Source organism: Mastigoproctus giganteus, chromosome 5, assembly GCF_048544385.1.
Source record: "Mastigoproctus giganteus isolate SK-2022 chromosome 5, ASM4854438v1, whole genome shotgun sequence".
Classification (NCBI taxonomy): Eukaryota; Metazoa; Arthropoda; class Arachnida; order Uropygi; family Thelyphonidae; genus Mastigoproctus; species Mastigoproctus giganteus.
In genome coordinates, this window is record NC_143579.1 from 89,502,509 (window position 1) to 89,526,182 (window position 23,674).

A 23,674-nucleotide genomic window follows, 5' to 3' on the forward strand; every position below is an offset into this window, starting at 1 on the left:
GCTACTTGAGCAGGATCATCAATAGTCAGCCCATCAATGTTAAGTGGTCCAGTCTGATTCATCCCTTTCCTTCTAGAGTTTACATAAGTAAAGAACTCTTTGCTATTTTTCTTTTTCATCCTTTGCCAAAGATTTCTCATAATCTGCCTTCGCCTGCCTAATCTCCTTTGTGACTTGATTACAGACTAGCTTATATCTTTGTAGGCTTCTGTGTCGTGTGATAATTTATATGCATCCCATGCATTTTTCTTCTCTGCCACGATGCTCATTAATTTATCCGACATCCATTTAGGCCTGAACCTTGAACAGTATTTCTTAGTTGGTATGAAAAGCCTATTAGCCTCCAAGATTTAAGTTGCCGAAGGCTTCCCATTTAAAATTCACCATTGGTAACATCAATGTTCAGGAAAGATAGGAACAGCAAAATGAGTGTCAGGTAGACCATTTTGACAAGCTCATGATATTGTGTTTAATATATTTTGCTATATTAATATAACTGTAAGCTAATTCAATAGGATTTAAGTTGGTATAATATAGTGCCATTCCTGTATCCGTAAAACATTATTCCATGGTCTGCAATTATATTATTTATTTTATATTTTGGTTTAATTAAATGGCTGTAACTGCATGAGTTTATCCAAAAGCTCTGGATTTCTAAAGGTTTCTGTTAGTATGACTCATTATTTTTTATGACCATTCTATGATATCTTTTTATTGAAACTTAGATGTTTTTATTGACTTGTATGCCATGTTAGCTTGCATTGTCCATTATGACAATGCAAGCTACTAGGCTTTATATACCAACTAAGAAATATTGTTCAAGGTTTACGCCTAAATTGATGTCAGATAAACTAATGAGACATATGGCAGAGAAGAAAAATGCATGGGATACATATAAATTAATGGTGACATGGAAGCCTATGATAGATATAAACTGGTCTGTAATCAAGTTACAAAGGAGATTAGGCAGGCAAAGGCAGATTGTGAGAAATGTTTGTCAAAGGATGCAAAGAAAAACAACAAAGTTCTTTACTTATGTAAACTCTAGAAGGAAAGGGATGAATCAGATTGGTCCACTGGATATGGATGGTTCAACTGTTGATGATCCTGCTCAGGTGGCTAACAAACTAAATGAGTATTTTGCATCTACATTCACACATGAGGAGTTATTCAGGGAGGGGAATGCCAGAGGTGAATTAAACTCTAGCAGTGAGCTAGATGATTTGTAATAACCAAGAGGAAAGTGGAGGAGAAATTGTTGAAGATAAACATAAAAAAGACAACTGGGGTGGATGGGATCTATCCAGTTATATTAAAGGAGGCAGCAAAGGAAGTAAGCAAATCTTTAGCCATAATTGTGAGAGCTTCTTTGGACTCAGGGGAGGTACCCATGGACTGGAGATGTGCAAATGTGATCCTAATTCACAAAGGAGGATCAAAGGGTGACACAAGTAATTGTAGACCTGTTAGTTTTACTTCTGTTCCAGGAAAATTAACGGAGGCACTAGTTAAAGAAGCACTGCAGGATCATCTAGACAAGACTTCAGTTCTAGCTCCGACACAGCATGGTTTTGTTAAGGGAAAGTCTTGCCTGACCAATTTGATTGGATACTATGATGTGGTCACAAAGGAACTGGATACAGGGAATAACTTTGATATCATATTTTTAGATCTTAGAAGGGCTTTCGATACTGTTGTGCATGGAAGACTGCTGAACAAATTGTAGCAGTGTGGTATAATTGCTACTATGGATAAAGGGATGGTTGAGTGGGAAAAGACAGAGAGTGGTAATCAATGAACACTGCTCATTGTGGACTAATGTTATTGTGGAGTCCCTCAGGGTTCAGTGTTGTGTCCATTGTTGTTTTCTGTATTTATAAATGATATTGATGATGGTATATCAGGCTTAATGTCCAAGTTTGCAGATGATACAAAGAACGGCAGGGTTGTTAAGGACACTAATGACAGTACGCTGCTGTAACAGGATCTAGAAAAGTTGAGCAGATGGGCTGAGAGGTGGCAAATGAAGTTTAACATTGACAAATGTAAAGTACTACATATGGGAAGCTGTAACCCCAGAGTAACTATCAACTCTGTGGCACTACACTGACAGTGGTCGAGAACGAAAAGGACCTGGGGTAATTGTGCAAACAGATATGAAGTTTTCTGAGCAGTGCAAATGGTCTGCAAGAGTAGCTCATGTTGTCTTGTCAATGATATACAGGAATTTTTCTAGCAGGGATAAGGAGGTGATTATCCCTTTGTATAAGGCAATGGTCAGGCCACACCTTGAGTGCCGTATACAGTACTCAAGGTGTGGCCTGGTCTGGAGGCCTCATTTTAAGAAGGATGTAGAGCTGTTGGAACGAGTACAGAGAAGGGCAACAAGATTAGTGAATCGAACAAAGGGTTGCTCTTACGAAGAAAGGCTTAAGTTTTGCAAATTACATTGTCTGGAAACTAGGTACCTGCGAGGTGATCTGATTAAGGTGTATAAAGCCTTGAATGGTTTGAGCATGTTCAGTGCTGATGGGATTCTTCCTCTTGCTCAGAGTAATCACCTGAGAGGGCATAAATTCAAATTGAGGAAAGCTAGTTGTGCGGAAGTTTGCCTTTAGCCATCAGGTGGTTGGTTGGTGGAACAGACTTCCATCCTTTGTTGTGGAGGTTGATAGCCTAAATAAATTTAAGCCTGAACTGTACAGGTATTTGGAATGAATGGAGGGATGAAATGGGAGCGTTTTTTTTTTTTTTGGCTGATGCTGCATAATCTTGCTTTCCTGCATCATATGCCTCTACTAATGCTAATGAGAACAAAATTAGATGGTAAATTTAGTAAAAGTTGTTGCTCTACCAATCTGCTGAAATTTTCAAAGTTCCTATGGTTATGATAATTCCCAGTCTTTGTATTCAATTTAATAAATAAAATTAATAAATAAATTATAAATTTTTCTGTTTATACTCTGGGAAAACCACACACTCAGAGTAGTTTACAAGGTAGAGAGAATACAAGAAACAGCACTGTATTTAGCAGTCATGGGCTTGAACCCCATCACTCAAAGCATATGTACTTATGCACCCTCACACCTGTCCACTTGGCTAAGTTCATTGTTGATAAAACCATCACTTCACCAGAAGGTATTATTATAAGTTGAGAGTGTTTTCCGATAGGTATTTCAATTCACTGCTCATCAGGCAAATGGCAACATAAGTTTTTTTAAATGTGATGAATGGACAATAGATTCACCAATATAAACAATAACTTAATCAATTAATAATACCTTAACAGATAAATAGGATGATTTCCTTAACAGAAAAATAGGATGTTCTCTATTTCTTAATTCTTCAAAGATATACATCTCCCCAGCTTGTTATTTTTGCCTTTCATTCAAAATTAGCCATTTTCAATGAAAAGCTCATTGTTTGAGATGCTGTTGTAAATATTCTTACCAAAAATTCAAGTTTTCTTCATGTTTCAAAATACGCAGAAGTTTTCTATGGTTGGTATTATTTTTTCACAACAAAATTCATGAATCCCTCTCCACAAATGACACATCTGACAAAATGATCCACTACTATTTTTTTTTTTTTTGGCATTGAAAATAATAGCTCACTGTGACATTTCAGACTCATATTACTTTCTTGCAATACCTGCTTTACTTTTGATATAGACAAATTACATTCCACATGATGCTCCTCAGTTCATTTTATTAATTTTCCACATTCACTTGTGTTTTCTTAAAGAACAGGTGATTATCTTAACAATGCTCAAAAAATTGTGAAATGTAGTTTTCAGAATATACTCCAGCATAAAGGAAAAAATGCTCTGATGAAAATTTACAGTTCATTCTGGAATACTGATGGTCTTTATGATAAAGCATTGATAATATTATTATTGCCTTAAATTGTGATTCAAATGATGCTGATACCAGTATCAAATGGAAAGAATCAGAATAAAAAGTAAGTGTACTTGATGTTTTTGTTAGTGTCATTGATTTTGAGTCAATACTGCATCTGTTCGTGCATCACCAACTGTAACTGAGTGTTGCATATATATAATAAATGTGGGAATATTTTGCAAGGGAGTGCATGTTGGAATAAAATTTTTTTTCACCAAATTTTCGAATAAATGCAATATCTTATGTTTCAATAAATTAATGAAAATATTAAAAATTGTGCATTACTTCAAAATTCAAAGGTGATGCAATTGCACCACCTTCTCCCATGGTGCCAGGCATATAGAAGTTAATTTGATCAGATAATTTGGTAGGGCTAGTATCGAAGGGCATCTATAGCATCTATACAATGGTATAGAAGGCGTTTGTGTGGCAGTTATGCTAAAAGAGGTGAAATACATTTGGTTATAGAAAAGCAGAAAATCTCCATCCCTTTGTAAACCTAATACTTCAAGAGGTGGAATGAACTAGAAACAGACAGCAGAAAGATATCAAAAGTGAAAGAGCAAAAAAAAGCATTAAGTGTGGATCAGATATAAAACAGGATAACTGGATTTACCATTTCCATCCTAATACTGGACTCTGGATAGCATCTGGTGTAATAATTTGCAAAATCCAAATTTAAATTATTAGAACAAACTAAAACAAACTTTTTTTTTATAATTAATATTTTACAATTAATGGACTTGCATATGAAGCTATCAGTTATCTATTGCAGTCATAAACTTTTGACGAAGTTCATGTCTGGCACTTATGGTGAGTTGAAAAGCAGTAATTTATAGGAAAACAAAACCCTCCATTTCACCCATAGTTCAGGAGGTGGAAAATTTGGAAGAAGAAATAGAAAGTTGTATACAGCAAAGAAGCAAAGGTGTAACTTGGGTATATAGGGATTATCAGTCTGTCCCATCCCAATAGCTATTGGGACAGGACTGACAACCAAAAGAACCTTTTTATGTAGCACGGTAGCATCAAAATGAATATAGTATTATTAGGATCTTTTTGTATAGTAGGGAGGAGAAAATTTTATTGTTCGTATGCAAGCAATTAAAATCCAAGAGATAGTAGTAGTAGTAGTAGTGGCATGTGATGCAAGAAAGCAAGTGTATGAGCTTATGCAGCATCAGCCAAAAAAAAAAAAAAAATCACACCATTTCCTCCAAATGTTGGTCCAGTTCCTCCTTAAATTTATTCAACCTATCAACTTCCACAACGACAGATGGAAGTTTGTTCCAGCAATTAACCACCCACTGGCTAAAGGCAAATTTCCGCACATCTATTCCACATCTGTCCTTTCTTAATTTGAATTTATGCCCCCTTAGGTTCGTAATCTGAACAAGTGGAAGGATCCCATCAGAATTCAGCATGCTCAACCCATTCAAGGCCTTCAAGATGACCCTGATCACCCTACTCTGAATGGAAGAGAAAGTTTTGGAACATGGTTTGCACAGGCTCCTATGTGAGTCTAGATGCATAAAAGGACATTCAGATAAACAAACTTTCTTCTCTCTATATAAGGGCATAAATTGCATTTTCTGTGAGTAATCTGCCATTCATTGCATACATAGTGTGAACACCATGGTAAACTGTGGGAAAGTTGTATTGTAATATGGAAATAAAAACAATCATGTAGCATAAATAGGCGCCTCCGTAGCCAGGTGGGAAGGAGCAGCAGTGCGTAGCGCACGCTTCTTGATTAGACCGGGGTTCGAGCCCGTCACCACCAAATACAGAGGATGCGGAAAGGTCAGAGAATGACCACCGCATATTCCGGAGCAATATGGCCTTAGTTGCTAATGCTCCTAAAAACCAAACAACAAACGTAGCATAAATAGAATTGAATTTAAAAATCACAAGGCCATAAAAAATCACAGTACCATGTATACTGGGAGGAACCACTTACAGTTTAGAAATTTTTGATAGTAAATTTTGTCAGATTTAAAAAAATTAAAATGTGAATATATAAAAAAAATAAATCTTAGAGTAATAAAAAAAGTAAAGCACCTTTTTATTCTTTTACTATAATGGTGTTCAATAATATTTTAAAAAATGTATTCACTTTATAAGTGTGGGATATCTAAGTGACAGACTGAGCACAGTTGGCACACCACAAAGCCAACCCTCAGCATGAGGCACAATGCATATAAAACTTTAAGCATTAATTGCACAATAACTATTATAGAAAAGTGAGTTCATTCAGCATGTATGATAATTATTTACAGTGATTCTAGTAAGTCATCATACTATAAACATAACTAGAAGGCAAACATATGTTTTTTCAAGCAAATGTTTAAGTATTGCATTCCATCCACTCTTCATCTTCAGTTACCCTTAATTTTAGTGGTTATGTTATTATTAGATTGGAAAACAACTTAAAAGAACTTGTATAGTTAATGAAAACTGATCTGAAAGAACTTATTTTCCCTTTTTTGATATTACAGCAGTCTCTCCAAAGGGCCACTCTATAGACTCTCTCCATTCCATCTTTCATTCTAGTGGAAGGTTAGAAGAAACTCAGACCCCTCCAATATCACCTCACAGAACTTCTAGTCCTTTCATAGATACCAGGTGGCATTATCATCCTGTAAATGGACTGCTCAGTCCGCTAGCCAACGTTTTAAGTCAGAAAAATGAAATCAAGTCTGGTAAAAGTGAGCAACTTCCAAGTCCACAATATAAACTTCATACCTCAACACATACTAGAAATCCTTGTGAACTACAATTCAGTCACTCAGATTCTTTACCAAATGATAAATGTCATACCATTCACTGTGACAAAAAAAATTTTCAGTTATCACTGCCTAAATGTCTTAATCGTCTATCTGATGATAAAGGAGGTTCTGAGTCGCAACTTACAAATCCTTCTGGAAATAAAACACATCAGCAATCACGGTTCCAGGCTTTAAGTCAAAACAGAAGTGGGATTTCTGGACTTCCCCATACACAAAGTAAGTGCCTTAATCCTTTCCCTGTTAATGGAAGTCCTTATTGGTTGCATCCAGTTGCAAGTTCTCCAGAAAGTAAGACATATCTCTGTCAAGTTCCTTACAAGCTTCCAAGTCCACAACATTATGATGTAGTCTGCCATCAGTCACAAGGCAAGTGTCTTAATCCTGAGTTTCATAACCAAAGGTTCCAGGAATTGCAATTAAAATCTGCAGATAATCATGAAGTACAAATCAAACAACCAACCCAACAGATTCATAACACTGCTTTTAATCAGTCACAGGACAATTCTATGAGTATTCTATCCAAGAGGAATTATCAACATGTTATGTGTTTGCCTGTAATGCCTTTTCCCAGTGACAGAAACCAGCAGCAGCAGCCACAGTACAGTCCTACCAGACAAAGAAACAACTTGAGGTATAGACCAATGAGTCCTTTATCAAACAATGGAGATCATTGTCAACAATTGTTACATACTGATAGTGAGCATAAATTATTGTATAGATCTCCAAGTCCTTCACCTGATCATGCTGCTCATTTTAAGTCGTTACATATATCTGTAAATCCTGATAGGAACTGTCACTATGAGGTATCTGAGGCTTTCTTAAATTCTGTTCCAGAAAACAGAAGTAACTATCATTCAGCTCAAAGTAAAACCAAAACTCAGTATCCCTCAGCCTGTTTGTGGGAGACAGTGAATGAAATTCATAAAGAAGATACAGTACCAAAAAGTGATGTGTCTACGTTCACCAAAGAAGAGTCTGTGCCATCATCGTATTTACCAATGCTTACAATTCAGACTGAACATTGTGAGGAGGAAGCATACCCAAGCCGATCAACATCCCAAAGTCCAGTTAATTATCATAAGAATCATGATGTAAGGACCACCTCATCTCTGTCATCATCATCATCATCATCATCATCATCATCACATGACAGCTTTAGGAATTCTCCCGAAATGGTGGATACAGATTCTTCACACAATAATGACAAGAGAGATACCGATGAAGAAAACCAAACCCCAGCCCTGCAGGCCAGAGTAGCAGTTCTGCAGCAGAGGGTAAGTAACTTATTCTTTTCAGTGATGTTCTGGAATGCTGATAGTTTGCTGATAGAATGCCGATAATTAATAGTTTATTAAGGTTGCATGGTTAATTTAAAAAGCATCTTAGGTTTAATCATTTGTGATCACAATTACTTGTTATCAGCTAATAGTCTCAAAATCATATAAAATTTTCCAAGATGGTAACTCTTTCTGATTAAAATTTCTCAATTGTAGCTTGGGCTTCCAACTGATGTTTCCATAGAATTTGTGAATGGTGGTCATGGTATAAAAAATCCATTAGTGCAAAAGGAAGTAAAGCAAGTGGCAGAACATTCAGAGAAGTTGGAGGCTGATGAAAGTCCAAAGTGCCCAGAAAATGTTAACCATCACAATGATAAAAACAAGTGAGTAGCAAATTAACTTATGTAAGATAGTTCCTAAAAAGTTAAACAATGTCTCTTAAGACTGTTACAAAATTTATTCTCTATAACTTAAGAAGCCATCACATATAATTCATAATCTTTATCTATAAAGATGTTTTATAGATAATAAATCTTCATAATGGAGGATAATGCAAATGTATCCTCCAAGTAGGGAAAAATAAATGAAGTACATGACCCTACATCAATTCTCAATAAATATATTGAAAACAGATTGTATTCCCCTTCCATTTCTTTAGTGATTAGTTGTTATCATTAGCAATATCACTTTTTCAAATGCCTTTTATCTTGTTGGTATTAGTGAAAGTGGTACAGCAAACGCAGGAGGAGAAATCTGCACAATGGCTTACATATAAAGTCCGTTTTTAACCCTTAATTGACTTGATAAGAGTATAACATCAGCAGTGATGATGATGAACATTTTCCACCATTATTATGCTTATAACAGGCACGAAACAATTCTAAATTGTTTACTCTTTTCAAAGTCACCTTTATTATTTTCAATATGTTATGAACACAACAGTGAAAAATCCAGTTTTTGTATTTAAAACATATTTTTAATTATTTTTTTAAAATACTTCCTCCTCCACCTTCCACTTCTGATTTATTTTAGACATGTTTTTATATAACTTGTTTTTTAAAGCTCAGATGTGGGCATTATCTTCTCTGCCAGCAAATGATACTTGCACTCAGTGATTGAACAATAAAAAAGCCACTGACCTTAAATTCATGTTTTAGAGTACTTGATGATTATATGCAAGAAGAGAATTAACAAAGCCTAAAAAAGTTTTCTTTTATTTTTTTACAACTAAGCTTCTTCAATAACCCCAGGGGCTCATGTCTGGTGAATATGGGCTTGGCACACCCAGGGTCTTGAGCTGGATATCATCATTCTTCTCTTCTTGGTGATTCCCTTCTACTTCTGACTCTTGTTCTTTCTCTCTCTCTCTCTCTCTCTCTCTCTCTCTCTCTCTCTCTCTCTCTCTCTCTCAGGATAATTCAAAAATTTTTTTTTTTTGGCTGGTGCAGCATAAGCCTCAGGCTTCCTTGCACCATATGGCTAATAATAATAATAATAATAATAATAATAACAACAAAATAATTAATGACACAGTAAAACCAATAATGAGGGAAAAGTAAAATTCACATTGTTACTTTAAAGAGATATTTTTATTTTCAAATTTAAGTTGTTTTGGTAGACATTTACCACACATGCACAGAAAGGGTTAATGCAGCTATGGAAAATTTTACAAAACAGGATGCTGATTAGGATAATACATGCTGCTGTTGTTGTTGTTGTTTTAGGAGCATTGACGACTATGGCCATATTGCTCTGTGTATTTGTCTGTAAATTGTGTATGTTCTGAGATTGATTTTCTGTTTGTTGGACAAAACCCCAAGTTTCCAGGAGAAAAAAACCATGCCGCCCTTGCCTGAGAATGACTGACTCAGCCACATTGTGAAAAAGATCCATAAAAATTCCTCCAATCGTCGACAGAATTCGAACCCAGGTCTTTTCACCTAGTGTGGGGAGGACGGCAATCCTACCAACTGTGCTTCTCACAAGGGCGAGAATATATGCAGAAGGCAGTTAATGCATATTTGTGACATGAACAGTGTTGGTATGACAAACTGGAACAGTATACCAGCACTGATTCCAAGCCCTGGTGTTTATTAAATGTACTGAATATGAACTGAAAATAAAATAAAAATAAAGTTTAATCAGTTAAATATAAATTAATCAACCTAATAAAATTGAACTGAAAATGAATTCATAAATTGATTCGGAATTTATACAGGTCAAGCACTTCATTTATTTGTTTGCTATAGCTTAATTGATATTAACAAAGTCTGAGGTTTGTTCAATTAAAGTATGTTAAGACTTTAAAAAAAAAAATTTTTGAAAAATTTTAAAAAGTCACCTTTAGCATTTGGAAAGGCATTTCCCATTGCTTCACTAATCAGTATCAAAAAAATTTTGGATCGATAATGGAAGTATTTTTCAATGGCTGTTTTGACTTCATCATTCAAATTGAAATGATGTCCTTTAAAAGCTTTTTGAAACAGACTAAACACATGAAATGTGACAAATTTTGACTGTGTACAGCATTTTTAAGTGCTTCCAAGCATACCTTTCAAAAGCAAGACCCAGATCAGGTTGGCAGAACATAGGTGCGCATTATCACAAGGCAGGATGATTCGTTCTTTCAATTGTCCCAGTCACTTGATGCTGAGGTGCAGGCGGTTCATAGTTTCAGGATATCATTTGATATTAATATCGGCATCAGGATATCATTTGACATTAATGTCACTATCAGTTGTAGCAAAAGACCATAATGGTTGAAAAAAAATAGTTACCATAACTTTTCTTGCAGTAATCTAAGATTTATAAACTTTTTTGCACTCTTGGAGACAGAACATGTCATTACTGATCCTTTTCTGAACTTGTTTAACCTACAACAGGAGTTTTGAGTACAGATCTTCATCAGTCTAAGTCAGTGAGTGTGCAATTTTTTATCATTAGCATTGGTAGAGGCATATGATGCAAGAAAGCAAGCTTATACAGCATCAGCCACAAAATAAAAAAAAAACCCTTCCCATTTCACCCATCCATTCACTCTAAAAGTTTGTCCAGTTCTTCCTCGAATTTATTTAAACTAACAACTTCTACGACAGATGGAAGTTTGTTCCAGCAATCAACCACCCGCTGGCTAAAGGCAAATTTCTGCACATCTATTCTACAACTGTCTTTCCTCAATTTAAATTTATGCCCCCTCAGGTGATTAATTTGGGCAATAAGAAGAATCCCATCAGCATTGAGCTTGCTCAAACCATTTAAGGCCCCATACACCTCACTTTTTTGTAATCATCATCAGCCATTTTCAATCCACTGCAGGATGAAGGCCTCTCCAGCAACTTTTCAATTTTTTGTAATGCTCATGGTCAACCAAAGGCATTACAGCTTTCTCACCCTAACATTGAGGTTATCTTATTCCTTCTCATTAACATTTCACTCCTTTGACATGAGTCAGGGTATAATCGAAGCAGGCAAGAGCTATTACACTGACATGCTTGCAAACCTTATTGAAAATAACCTGCAGCTTTTGTTAAGATTCATATAAAGGATACACCATTATTTAATACTTCATGGGGGGGGGAAAGAGAGAGAGAGAGAGAGAGAGAGAGAGAGAGAGAGAGTGTGTAAAAATTATATCAGAGATTACCCGATTTCTTGCTCCTGCCAAACATTTATGTAGTGAAATATTTGACAGTGTGCAGTCAAATGTGAAGTCACTGATCTTCTAGACTCTCTCAAGAGTGAAATGAAGACTTACAAAAGCTAATAAGATCATCCAATTATAGCAAAGAAGTTATATTCAAATCCAAGTGATAAAGCACTATGGAAATTGATTACTTTACAGGACAAAGCTCTTCATGCCTTCTTCAGAAAAGGAAATTGGGTCTACAAAGGCTATCTAATTTTAATAATTAGTTATATGGTTGTAAAAATTATAAATCAATATTTTAATATAACATTTGTAATATTACAGTATTACAAAATTAATCTCTAATTTGTCATCTGTACTTTTTAATATGGTAATATTTTTCTTGAAAAGTCTACATTTCCATTTTAAAAACATATTAACATAACTTTACTATTTGTTTTTGTTCATTTTTCAAAGCAAGTTAATATTTTCATGTACAGTAATTAACCATTTAGTGGGCAAAGTCATTCCAATGGGCACATTGGTCACCATTCAGTGTTTTTTGTAAAGAAGACAAGAAAGTTTCAAATTTATTCTTTATTCTGATACTGCATTTACTAATGAGAACAAATAATATTTTCAGTAATAGTAGTCTAGTTATGCAAAAAAAAAAAAAAAAAAAAAAATCCCAACTACTTTGATTTCTCTCACTTTGCAATGCAAAGTTAGAGAAATCAAAGCAGAAACCAAAACGCTACAGAAAATCAACACAGGAATGGATATGAAGTGCATTTGTACACTAAATGGCGCTGTAAAGAATTTTTTATGGATATACTCTTCAATAAAAAAATAATCACTGATGTAGATTAAAATCGAAGATGTAGAAATACTAAAATTTATACTGATACAGTTCTCATATTAATTTTGAAGTTTATTTCTAATTTTGGTTGTAAAATACAGTGTGTAGAATTCCTGATAGAGGGTTAAAAATGACTTGGATTGAAACTAAGATGAAAGTGCTTCAAATTTGGTTTGAAAATTCGAAAAAATTCAAGTCAGTTTCCTATAGAAGAGGCATATTGTTAATGTTGCCTGCTGCTGTTGCCTGCTCCTGTAGTGGTTGTAATGATAAGAGATGGATTGGGAGGTAGTGCCACAATCCTCCCTACAGGGTCACCTTGTTTTTTCCGACGTGGATATTTTTTTTTGTTCCTGATGAATTGTTTCTAAGATTTACGTTGGAGGAAACATTCTAACCTGGTAGGATAAAAAGTATTTTTTTCAGCCAAAAAGCATTCTTATACAGCGGCAGTAGTATGTTGTGTTAGTTGTCTGATGGCACTGGGGGTTTCCCCCATTTCTGCTAGTGACATTGGCAGTGGTATAAGGTATGTTCGTGTCAGACAGCACCTGGGATTTCTCCCATCTCCGCATGTGTTCGCTGTATCGAGGACAGTACACTGTCAAGCCAGAGACTTGAAAGTGTGTGGGCCGTGTCTGTGCAGTGTGATGTGTTGTGCCCATTGTTTGTGTGGCTTATTGGCCGTCAGGTCCTCTAGTGGGGCCCGATGTTTCCCATACCTCGCCACGTTGAGGCTAGCCAGGTGTGTCCAGTATCACAACAAGTTGCTCTGGCAAGTCCTGCCACCTAGTTTCCTGGGATTTCAGTGGCTAAGACCTAAAAAAAAAAGAAAAATTTATGCGTTTGACATTAATGCTTAATGGGATTGCTGTTAGGAAATTGCTGGTTGGGGTTGAACGCTAGAGAGATGTGTTAAAAGGCCTAATAAGTCGGGTAAAATTTTGATGTTATTAAATTTAGACATGTGAGGCTATACGCTAGATAAAAGATAATAGTGTTAGTTTTCTTAGAGATTTACACAAAACCGGTAGAATTTAGACGTTGATTAGAATTTGGCAGCATTGTTAAGGGGTGTACTCAGCCGGTTTAGTGAGAGAGGGGAGAGACTGAAGACTGGAGGGAAAACAGATAGAAGAATGGGGACGATAGAGTAGGCATCCCCAAAGAGGTCAGTGGAGACGAGCTCCACCAGGCAAAGTATAGGGGGAGGCAGGGGAGAGACAGAGACCTGTCTCCTCCCTCCCCTTTGACTTGGCGCATTATGGTCTTAGCTGCCAATGCACCATTAAAAATCAAATCAAATCAAATCAAAACTTCCCTTCCCTGCCTTGGAATGGGGTTTTAAAGGGAACCGGATTAGAGTACCCAGTTCAGATCGCCAAATGGCATGTTGGCAACAAAGCCGCAGTATGTCTTTGTCGGTGATGGTTGTCATGTCCATGTAGTGTCGAATCTGGTAAGAAGGTCAAGCTGCCCATCCCGCTCTGTGGGTGGGATATGTTAGCTGGCAGCGGGAACCCACCAGGTGAAGGGGTGGGAGAGACACATTTATTTTATTCATAATCTGCATTCTCACTCTACTTGCATTCATTTTTTTTTTTTTTTTTTTTTCAATATTTTATAATTTTTTTTCCAAGTTTTATTTATATATATATATATATTTTTTTTTTCTTTTTTCCACTCACACTCATTCATCTTTTTCTCACACACCAGGGGGGGGGGATGCAATGATATGTAGTGTAAATTTAAATATTCATTAAAACTAGGGTTAGTGTGTCCTTAGCTGTAGCATTTATGGTTTGTGTTCTTTTTCACACTTACACCTTAATTCATTCTTCTAGCTTTCATTTCATTTATTCGACTCTTGCTTTCTGCACTGCACTCTCTGTTCACCTCAACTTACTGTTATTCTTCATTTGTGGTGCAGGCCTTCCCGCAAGTTTTTTGCAGGCCAGGGGAAAATGCAGTGATAGTGTTTGTGTGGTTAGTAAATGTTTGTTAGTATATATAAAGTAATGTAAGTAATTTTTAACTTTGTATTCTTTTGGCCAATTACATTTGCTCTTCCACTCATTCCCATTCTCTCTCTCTTTCCCTCATGCTAGATCACTCTTTCTTTCACTAAAACTGCCATTTATTCCCTTTTACCATAATTCCTTTTACCATTACCATAATAATAGCAGCAGTAGTAGTGAGATATAGGCTGGAAGGTAGTGTATATCCTCCTTATAGCCTGTCCACATTTGTTACTTGCAGTGTATTCAGTTGACATGGATAGCCAGTGGAATTTTGAGTCAATTTGGTGTGAAATAAGCACTGGGAAAGCTAAAATGAAAGTAGGAGTGTGTTAATGGCCTAATGAATCTGAAGGCATAATGAATCTGATGAGCATAATAAACAGCTGTACAGATAAATAGAGTGGACCAGTAAATCAGAATGTCTTATAATGGGAGATTTTAACTTTCCAGATATTGACTGGAATTGTGGATTGGTCACTAACACACTAGCAAGACTTGTGGAATTATTGGATTACTGTTTCTACAGCAGTATGTTTGAGAGGCAACCAGAGAGAGTGATATTCTTGATCTGATTATCAGCAGTGATTATTCATGCATTAAGAATCTTCAGATAAAGGAACCACTAGGTGGCAGTGATCACAGTGTAGATTGATGTCGGATTTACATAAAAATGTTACTACCATCAGGGGTAAAGGGAAGGGTTTTTGCTTTCATAAAGGTGACTACAATGGTCTCAGACAGTTTTTAAATTCTATACAATGGAACCAGCTGATGATGTCACCAACAGCAAATTCTAAATGGGAAGCATTCAAAGAATTAATCATGGAAGCTACGAGGCTTTTCATACCAACTAAGAAATACTGTTCAAGGTTTAGGCCTAAGTGGATGTCAGATGAACTAATGAGATTCATGACAGAGTAGAGAAATCCATGGGATGTATATAAATTATTAGGCAACACAGAAGCCTATGGTAGATATAAGGTAGTCTGTAATCAAGTCACAAAGGAGGTTAGGCAGGCGAAGGCATATTACAAGAAACCTGTGGCAAAGGATGCAAAGAAAAACAGCAAAGATTTCTTTACTTATCTAGACTCTAGAAGGAAGGGGATGAATCAGATTGGTCCACTTGATATCGATGGTTTGACTGTTGATGATCCTGTTCAGGTAGCTGATGAACTGATGAACTGAATGAGTATTTTGCATCTACATTCACACATGAGGAATTCTCTAGGGAAGTGGAGGCCAGAAGTTTATCAAACTCTAACAGGGATATAAATGATTTTGTGAGTGGAAAGTGGGAGAGAAATTGTTGAAGTTAAACATAAGAAAGGCACCTGGGATGGATGCAATCTATCCAGTTATATTAAGGGAGGCAGGAAAGGAAGTAAGCAAACCTTTAACCATGGGTTTACTTACTGGAGGGCTGAGAAGTGGCAACTGAAGTTTAACATTGACAAATGCAAAGTACTGCATAGGGTAGCAGTAATTCCCAGAGTAATGAACCAACTGTGTGGTACCACACTAAAGGTAGTAGACAATGAAAAGACCTGGGGATAATTGTGCAGTCAGATGTGAAGTTCTCTTAATAGGGCAGACAGGCTGCCAAGACAGCTCATGGGGTTTTGTCAATGATATACAGGAATTTTGCTAGCATGGAAAAGGAGGTGATTATCCCTTTTTATAAGGCAGTGGTCAGGTCACACCTCGCGTACTGCATACAGGTCTGGAGGTCTCATTTTAGGAAGGATGTAGAGTTGCTGGAATGACTACAGAGAAGTGCAATGAGATTGGTGAGTGGAACAAAGGACTGCTCTTACCAAAAAAGGCTTCATTTCTGCAAATTGGCCGCCTCCGTAGCCAGGTTGGCAGGAGCAGCAGTGCGTAGCACACGCTTCTTGATTAGACCGGAGTTCGAGCTCGTGACCACCAAATACAGAGGATGCGGAAAGGTCAGGGAATGACCACCGCATATCCCTGGAGCAATATGGCCTTAGTTGCTAATGCTCCTAAAAACCAAATAACAAACAAACTAACTAACTTCTGCAAATTGCAGCATCTGGAGACTAGGCACCTGTGAATTGATCTGATTGAGGTATTTAAAGCTTTGAATGGTTTGAGCAAGCTCAATGCTTATGTGATTCTTCCTCTTGCTCACATTATGCACTTGAGGGGGCATAAATTCAAATTGAGGAAAGATAGTTGTAGAATAGATGTGCGGAAATTTGCCTTTAGCAGCGAGTGGTTGATTGTTGGAACAAACATTCACCTCTTGTTGTGGACATTGATAGCTTAAATAAATTCAAGGAAGAACTAGACAAACTTTTGGAGGGAATGGATAGGTGAATTGGGAAGTGTTTTTTTTTTGTTTGATGCTGTATAAGCTTGCTTTTTTCCATCATATGCCACGATGAATGCTAATGTGAACATCACTTTTTTGGACCTCAGAATAATGAAGTGAAGAATGAGTCGTACAATTGATTGTGACATCAACGTATAGAATTAAGGAGTTTTAACCTCACTGTTTAACTTTGCATCATGAAGAAAAGGGAATGCATTGAACATTGACATCAACATCACGTGGCTCTTTATATGTGATATTGTGGTTAATAATTAAATTAAATTAAATTAAATTAAAAACCACATTTAATGGGTTAATTATTATTACTATGTTATTTTTCTGGCATAAAACTGAATCTCTGTGCAAAAGTTTTTAGATTCATATACCTCAAATTTGGCAGTTATGAATGTTATAGGTTTATGCTGCTTCTCTGTTACTGTATAATTTTAATATATAATTTGCTTTTTCTTGTGTTCTCCATAGACTGAATTGCAGAGTATGTGGAAAGGCTTTTACTCTTCAAAGACTGCTTAACAGGCATATGAAGTGTCATAGTGATGTTAAACGATACTTATGCACATTCTGTGGTAAAGGATTCAATGATACCTTTGACTTGAAGCGCCACACTAGAACACACACAGGTAAGGGTCTAGCTCATAACAACCTAGTGTGCAACCTGGGTTGCACTCCTTTGATGCAATGATTCATCTTTATTGTAGAAGCCACAGCACTATTGTATAACTGTATATATTTTTTTTTCTTATGAATTTCTCTAGTATAATGGCTATGTAACTTTCTACTTTGTTCACAAAGGTTGTCGTACATCTTCTTCCCCCCCCCCAATTTTTTGAGGGGTTCCCACAAATGAGGAAAATTCAGTCTAAAGACACATCTATGAACAATTACTTGTCTTTTAGGGAAGCAGCAGAAGAGTTTAGGTTTTTTTAAATTAGTGTCAAGGCAGCCAAGGTTATAAGGGTCATGTTGATCTGTGAATAAGTGTTCTAAGGCCAATTAGTTTCTAGGATTAATAAAAGGAATATCTCTAGCTGAGACTTGCTAACTCAGTCCTCCTTGTAAGGGTCTAATAAGTTCTCTGCTTCATTGACAAGATATGAACTGTAGCAATAGGATAGGAATTTCACCAAATCATTTCTTCTGCATCGTTGCTGTATTAAAGTTTTTTCCAGTATTATTTTTTCTAAATTTACAGAATGATCTTTAATTAACTATCCTTGATAAATTCCCCTTTTACCAGAAGAAAACTGTGATATTTTGGATTCCAAATCTGTATACAATACTCAAGGCATGGCTTAACTATGACTTTATATAATGGAAGAATTATTTCTTGCATGTTGGATTATGCATGAAAGAGGTCTTATATCTTTTTATTCTTTAGTTATATTAAGAGAAAAAGAGTAAGATTTAAAAATAACTCTCACTCTTTTTTCATAATCAGCTACTTCAAGCTTGCTGATTCCCAAATAATGTATAACTGACCTGGATGAAACTAGGCGGCTTTTTTACGTTTTCTTTTAATAAAGGGTGATGTTGAATAAATCTGCTACCTTGCATCAATTTGTTTTTATTAATATTAATTACTAATAAAAATAACCCAGGATTGCTACCCAAATGTAGAACTTTACAGTTACCAATATAGCTCTTTAAATGTCATTTTTCAATTGAAGCAGCACTGTCTTTACCACTCTCATAACCTTGTAGCAAATGATGCAAGCAAAAGCTTATACTTCATCAACCAGATGAAAAAAAAAAAAAAAAAATACTACACACATGCCTAATCCTTAAAATTATTTTAAACTACCCACTCCCACAACACCAGATGGAAGTTTGTTCCAACAATCAAGTTTTAGCTGAAAGTGAATTTTCACACATCTATCCTGCAACCATCCTTCTTTAATTTAAATTTATGTCCCATTACATGTGTCATCTGAGAAAAAATAAGGATGACATTAGCATTTAGTTTACTCAATCCATTTTAAGCCTTAAATGCTTAAATCAAATCTCTTTGCAGGTCCCTATTTTCTGGATACTGCAATTTTCAGAACTCTTGTCTTTCTTGGTAAGGGTTCCCTTTTATGTTTCTGACTAATCTTGTTGCTTTTCTCTGCACCTGTTCTAACATCATTCCTGAAAAGAAACTTCCAGATCTGTATGCATAACTTAAACTGTGGTGTAACCATTATTTTATACCACAGGATAATCAGCTCTTTCTCTCTGCTATCAAAATTTTTTTATATCATTGAAAGAAGCTTATGAGTTGTCCAAGCAGTTTTTAAAAAAGGTAATATTAAAAAAATAGGCAAAAGTTTTATTCAACTGTTTATCAAGAACATGGCTTTTTGGAAATGATAAAGTCTGTGCTACTCGGAGAATTTCATGTTGGACTGTACAATTACTCCTCAGTCTTTTTCATTCTCTGCTACCTTGAGTGTGATATCTCAGAATCCTAGTAATCCCAGAATAACATACCTAACTGGTATATTCTTACCATGTGTGTGTGCTATATCCAAAAATTTCATTACTTCATACAGCATGTTCCCCCTCTGCACCTTACTACTGAATACACCATGAATTGTCAAACTAATAGAGCAAACTTATCTGTGAAAAGATCTAAATGTCCATGCTGATATTCCCTGTCAGAGACATAGTAATTTGGAATCTCCTCTTTTCGATCTTCTCTGGCTTAAAATCTCTCTACCACATTCAGAACCCTTTGATTTCCTCTCTTTGAAATTTGACTTTCTCTAGTCTTTAACTTTCCTAACAGTGAGGCAATTTTTCTTAGTGATTTTAATGTTCACAACTCCATCTAGCTTCCATTTTCTAGTCACACGGACCCAGCTGGTCAAAATGCTGAGGCTTTTGCAATTACTAATGACCTCGCACAGATATGTTCATTTACCTACCAGAATACCAGACAAACATAACCACACTGCCAACATACTTGATCTTTTTCTCACAAATAACTCTTTTAAGTACATGATTGAAGTGAGTGGTCTTTTACGCACCTCAGATCATAACTTGGTGATTGTCTCTTCTCCAACAGAGCCTTATCTCATGGCTATTCCCAACCTTGTGTTATTTGGCATTACAAGGATGCAAAATGGGATGATGTGTGAGATTTCTTTTCATTGATCGAATTACTGTTTCAAAACTTGTGATGTCAACATTTGCTCAGATCGTATCAGTGAAATTATTCTTGTGGGAATGAAATCCTTTATTCCACACTGTACTTTAAATCTTGTCCTTTATCTAAGCCTTGGTTTTCCATTAAATGTGCTAAGGCTGTTGAAGAGAAAAATGTTGCATATTGTAATTGGCTTGGTTCATTTTCTGCCTATACCAAAGTTCGCAACAGTTGTAAAGCAGTTATTAATCAGTTGAAACTAGATTTTGAACAGGCTAAGAGTAGAAAACTTGCTTCTTGTCCAAATGGTAGCCAAGCATTCTGGTCCCTTGCCAAAGCTATTGGCCGCAACGTTTTCCCATCTCTGTCAAAACCAGATAGTTCTATTGCCATGTCAGCCAAGGATAAAGCTGACCTGCTAGAATCCTATTTTTCTTCCAACTCATGTATTAATTATCTTGGTAAACTTCATCCCACCATTCCCAGTACGCTTCATTCAATGCCTCCTCTAGTCTTCTGTCAAAGGATGTGAGAAGGATTTTGACGAATCCTGATGGTAAGAAAACTCCAAACTCCAGGTCCTGATGGTATTTCTCCACTTGTTCTCAAAACCTGTGTTCCTGAACTTACTCCTGTTCTGTGTCACCTCTTTATACTTTTGAATTCAAAAGGTGTTTTTCCTTTTGCTTGGAAATTTGCTCACATCCAGCCAGTTCCTAAAAAGGGTGACAAATCCCTCCCTCCCATCCAATTATCATCCAATTGCAATTAATTCTGCTTTCTAAAGTAATGGAGAATTCAATTAACCGCCTATTCATAAACTATCTAGAAACCTTCCATCTAATCAACAGTCACCAGTATGGATTCTGTCAGTATCGATCACTGGTGGTACTGTGGCTTATGTTACTCATCTACAGAGAAATTCAATGAAAACGTTTGGTGAAACTCAAGCAGTTGCTCTTGACATTTCAAAGGCTTTTGTTCTTGTTTGGTATAAAGGTGTTCTAAATAAGCTTCCATCTTATGGTTTTCCAATTGTTTTTTGTAATTGGGTATCCAGTTTTCTCTGTGATCACTCACTGCAGGTAGATGGCTCTCTATCTTCTAACTTCTCCACTAACGCTGGTGTTCCCCAAGTTCTTTCTCTCACTCTTTTCCTCTTGTATATTAATGATCTTCCATTGACCAGAAATTCTATCCATAGATTTGTGATGATAGCACATTACATTCCACCTACCGGTTTGAGAAACCTTGCCCTGCTCAAACAGCTTCAACTTCTCGAATATCCACTACTAATTCCTTAAATGTTGGTCTCCAGGTAATCCTCCAGTGGGACAAAGAACGCTTAGTTGAATTCAATCCTTCTAAGACTCAGTCCTGTCTTATATCTTGCAAAAAGGATTCTTCTGCTCCTCTGCTTATCTTCAGTGACACTCCGATTTCTAGACAAGGTCATATATCTCTGTTGGGGATTACCCTGACTTATAATCTTACTTGGCATAAGCACATTACGAATTTTGCTTCCTCTTTCGATCTCAGTGTTACTTTTCTTCCAAACAGCTGTTCACTATATAAATCGCAAATCTGCCCTACCATGGAATATTGTTACCACATCTGGGGCGGTACCCCCCAAACCCTCCCTTAGGCTTCTAGATTACATTCAAAAGAGGGCAGTTAGATTAATTAATGACTTATCTTTAACAGCATTTCTTCACTCTCTGCCTCATAGATGTTCTGTTTCTGCTGCATGCCTTTTCTACAGATACTTCCATGGGCATTGTTCTTCTGAATTTGCTTCTATAATTCCTGCACTCTCTTTCAAAACAGTCAGAATCAGTCAACATCCTTTTACTGTTCAACTTCAAACTCACAGAACCAACTTTTCTTCTTCCTCATTTATTCATTCAACTTCCATTTTCTGGAACAACATTCCTTCATATGTATTTCCTGCAAATTACAATCTACAGAAGTGCAAGTCTAATGTCAACAAATATCTTCTTTCATCTTGTCACCCTCCAACCCATGCATGGTACTAAGCACTATAGGTTCTAATAGCTCTTGTGTTTGGGGTTTTCATAAAACAAAAAAATATGTTATTCTGGTATTGCTCCTATCCAAATTCAGTAACTTGCATTTATCGATGTGAAACCCGAGTTGCCATTTCTCAGCCCATATGCCTAATTTCTCTAGATCTTTTTGTAGTAGCATGATTTCTGTTATTACCAACCTTTCAATATTTGTCATCAGAAAACTTAGACATTAAACTTGATATACCATCATCAATATCATTAATAAATATTGAAAACAATAAGGGCTCCAACGCTGTACTCTTCATGGACTAATAACATTAGTCTATGAAGAGCAGTCACCATTAATAATCACTTCCTATCTCCTGCCTTTCAACCATCCCTTTATCTATAGTAGTAACTTTCCCTTAATGCCCTGTGCACCAATTTTTACAGCAGTTTCTCATGTGGACCATTATCAAAAGAAGCTTTACCAAAGTCTAAATAGGTGTAAAAATTATTTTTTGTGTCCAGTTCCCTTGTAATTACTTCATAGTAGATGATCAGATTGGTCAGACAGGGCTCCCCTTAATAAATCCATGCTGTGATTGCTATGTAATTGCACTGCATTTCTGTTAAGATGATTCTACATTACTTCTTTAACAATGGACTGAATTATTTCTCTGGCACAGAAGTTAAGCTTACAGGTCTGTAATTACTCACTTTGCCCCGTGATCCTTTTTTATGATTAGGAGAGACATTTGCACATCTCCAATCTGTAGGGACCTCCCCTGAAACTAAGGATGTGCTCATAATTATGACTCTAAAGGTTTGTTTGCCTCTTTAGCTGCTTCTTTTAATATAACTGAATAGATTCCATCAGTACTAAGGTGCATTATTTACTTTTAGATTTAACAACTTCTGTTTCATTTTCCTCTCAGTTATCACAAAATCATTTAGCTTCCAGTTAAAATTTTGTATATGTCTGGTATCCTCATCCTTAAAAACAACTTTACAGTAGCTAATGTATGTGCTTCCAATCATTAGCAACTTTGATATCAAACCTCTGATTAGAAACTCAGGAAACCTTGCCACTCACCTACAATGGTCATAAAATAATTTTATGTTTATATTCCAAGGCAACAACACAGTCAGAGGAGTTCACAAGATAAAGAGAATATAAGAAATAGTGCCATATTTAGTAGTCACACAGGCTTATACCAGTCACTCAAAGCATGTGTAGTTATGTGTACCCTTGTGCCTGACCACTTTAATTGAAAAAATTCATATTTGTACACTATCTATAATCTTGTCATATCAGAATTTACTTTCATGTTGTTAGTTCATAATTCAATACAGAGTTTTGATGACTTCTTAAAAAGATACTAAATTTTGTTTCTTTTGTTCCCTCAGGTGTTCGTCCATATAAGTGTAACTTATGTGAAAAATCATTCACACAGCGCTGTTCTCTAGAGTCCCACACTCTGAAAGTTCATGGAATTCAACATCAGTATGCCTACAAGGAACGCCGAGTTAAGATGTATGTATGTGAAGAGTGCGGTCACACTACAAATGATCCTGAAATTCATTATATTCACCTGAAAGAAAATCATCCTTATAGTCCAGCCCTTCTCAAGTTCTATGACAAAAGGCATTTCAAATTTGGTGACAGATCTTTTCCTCTTGGTCTAGTGAGAGTGAATTCTTGA

At 36.1% G+C, this 23,674-nt stretch overlaps 1 protein-coding gene across 1 annotated transcript in view; it reads left to right on the forward strand.

Annotated features, from left to right (window-relative positions):
• LOC150085549 (uncharacterized) overlaps positions 1-23,674 on the forward strand; it is a 54,808-nt gene extending 31,134 nt beyond the window's left edge. The window contains exons 2-5 of the mRNA XM_090374105.1: positions 6,398-7,962; positions 8,182-8,351; positions 17,295-17,452; positions 23,379-23,674. Of these exons, the coding sequence (XP_090230231.1) occupies positions 6,398-7,962; positions 8,182-8,351; positions 17,295-17,452; positions 23,379-23,674 (2,189 nt within the window). The remainder of the gene's footprint in view (positions 1-6,397; positions 7,963-8,181; positions 8,352-17,294; positions 17,453-23,378) is intronic.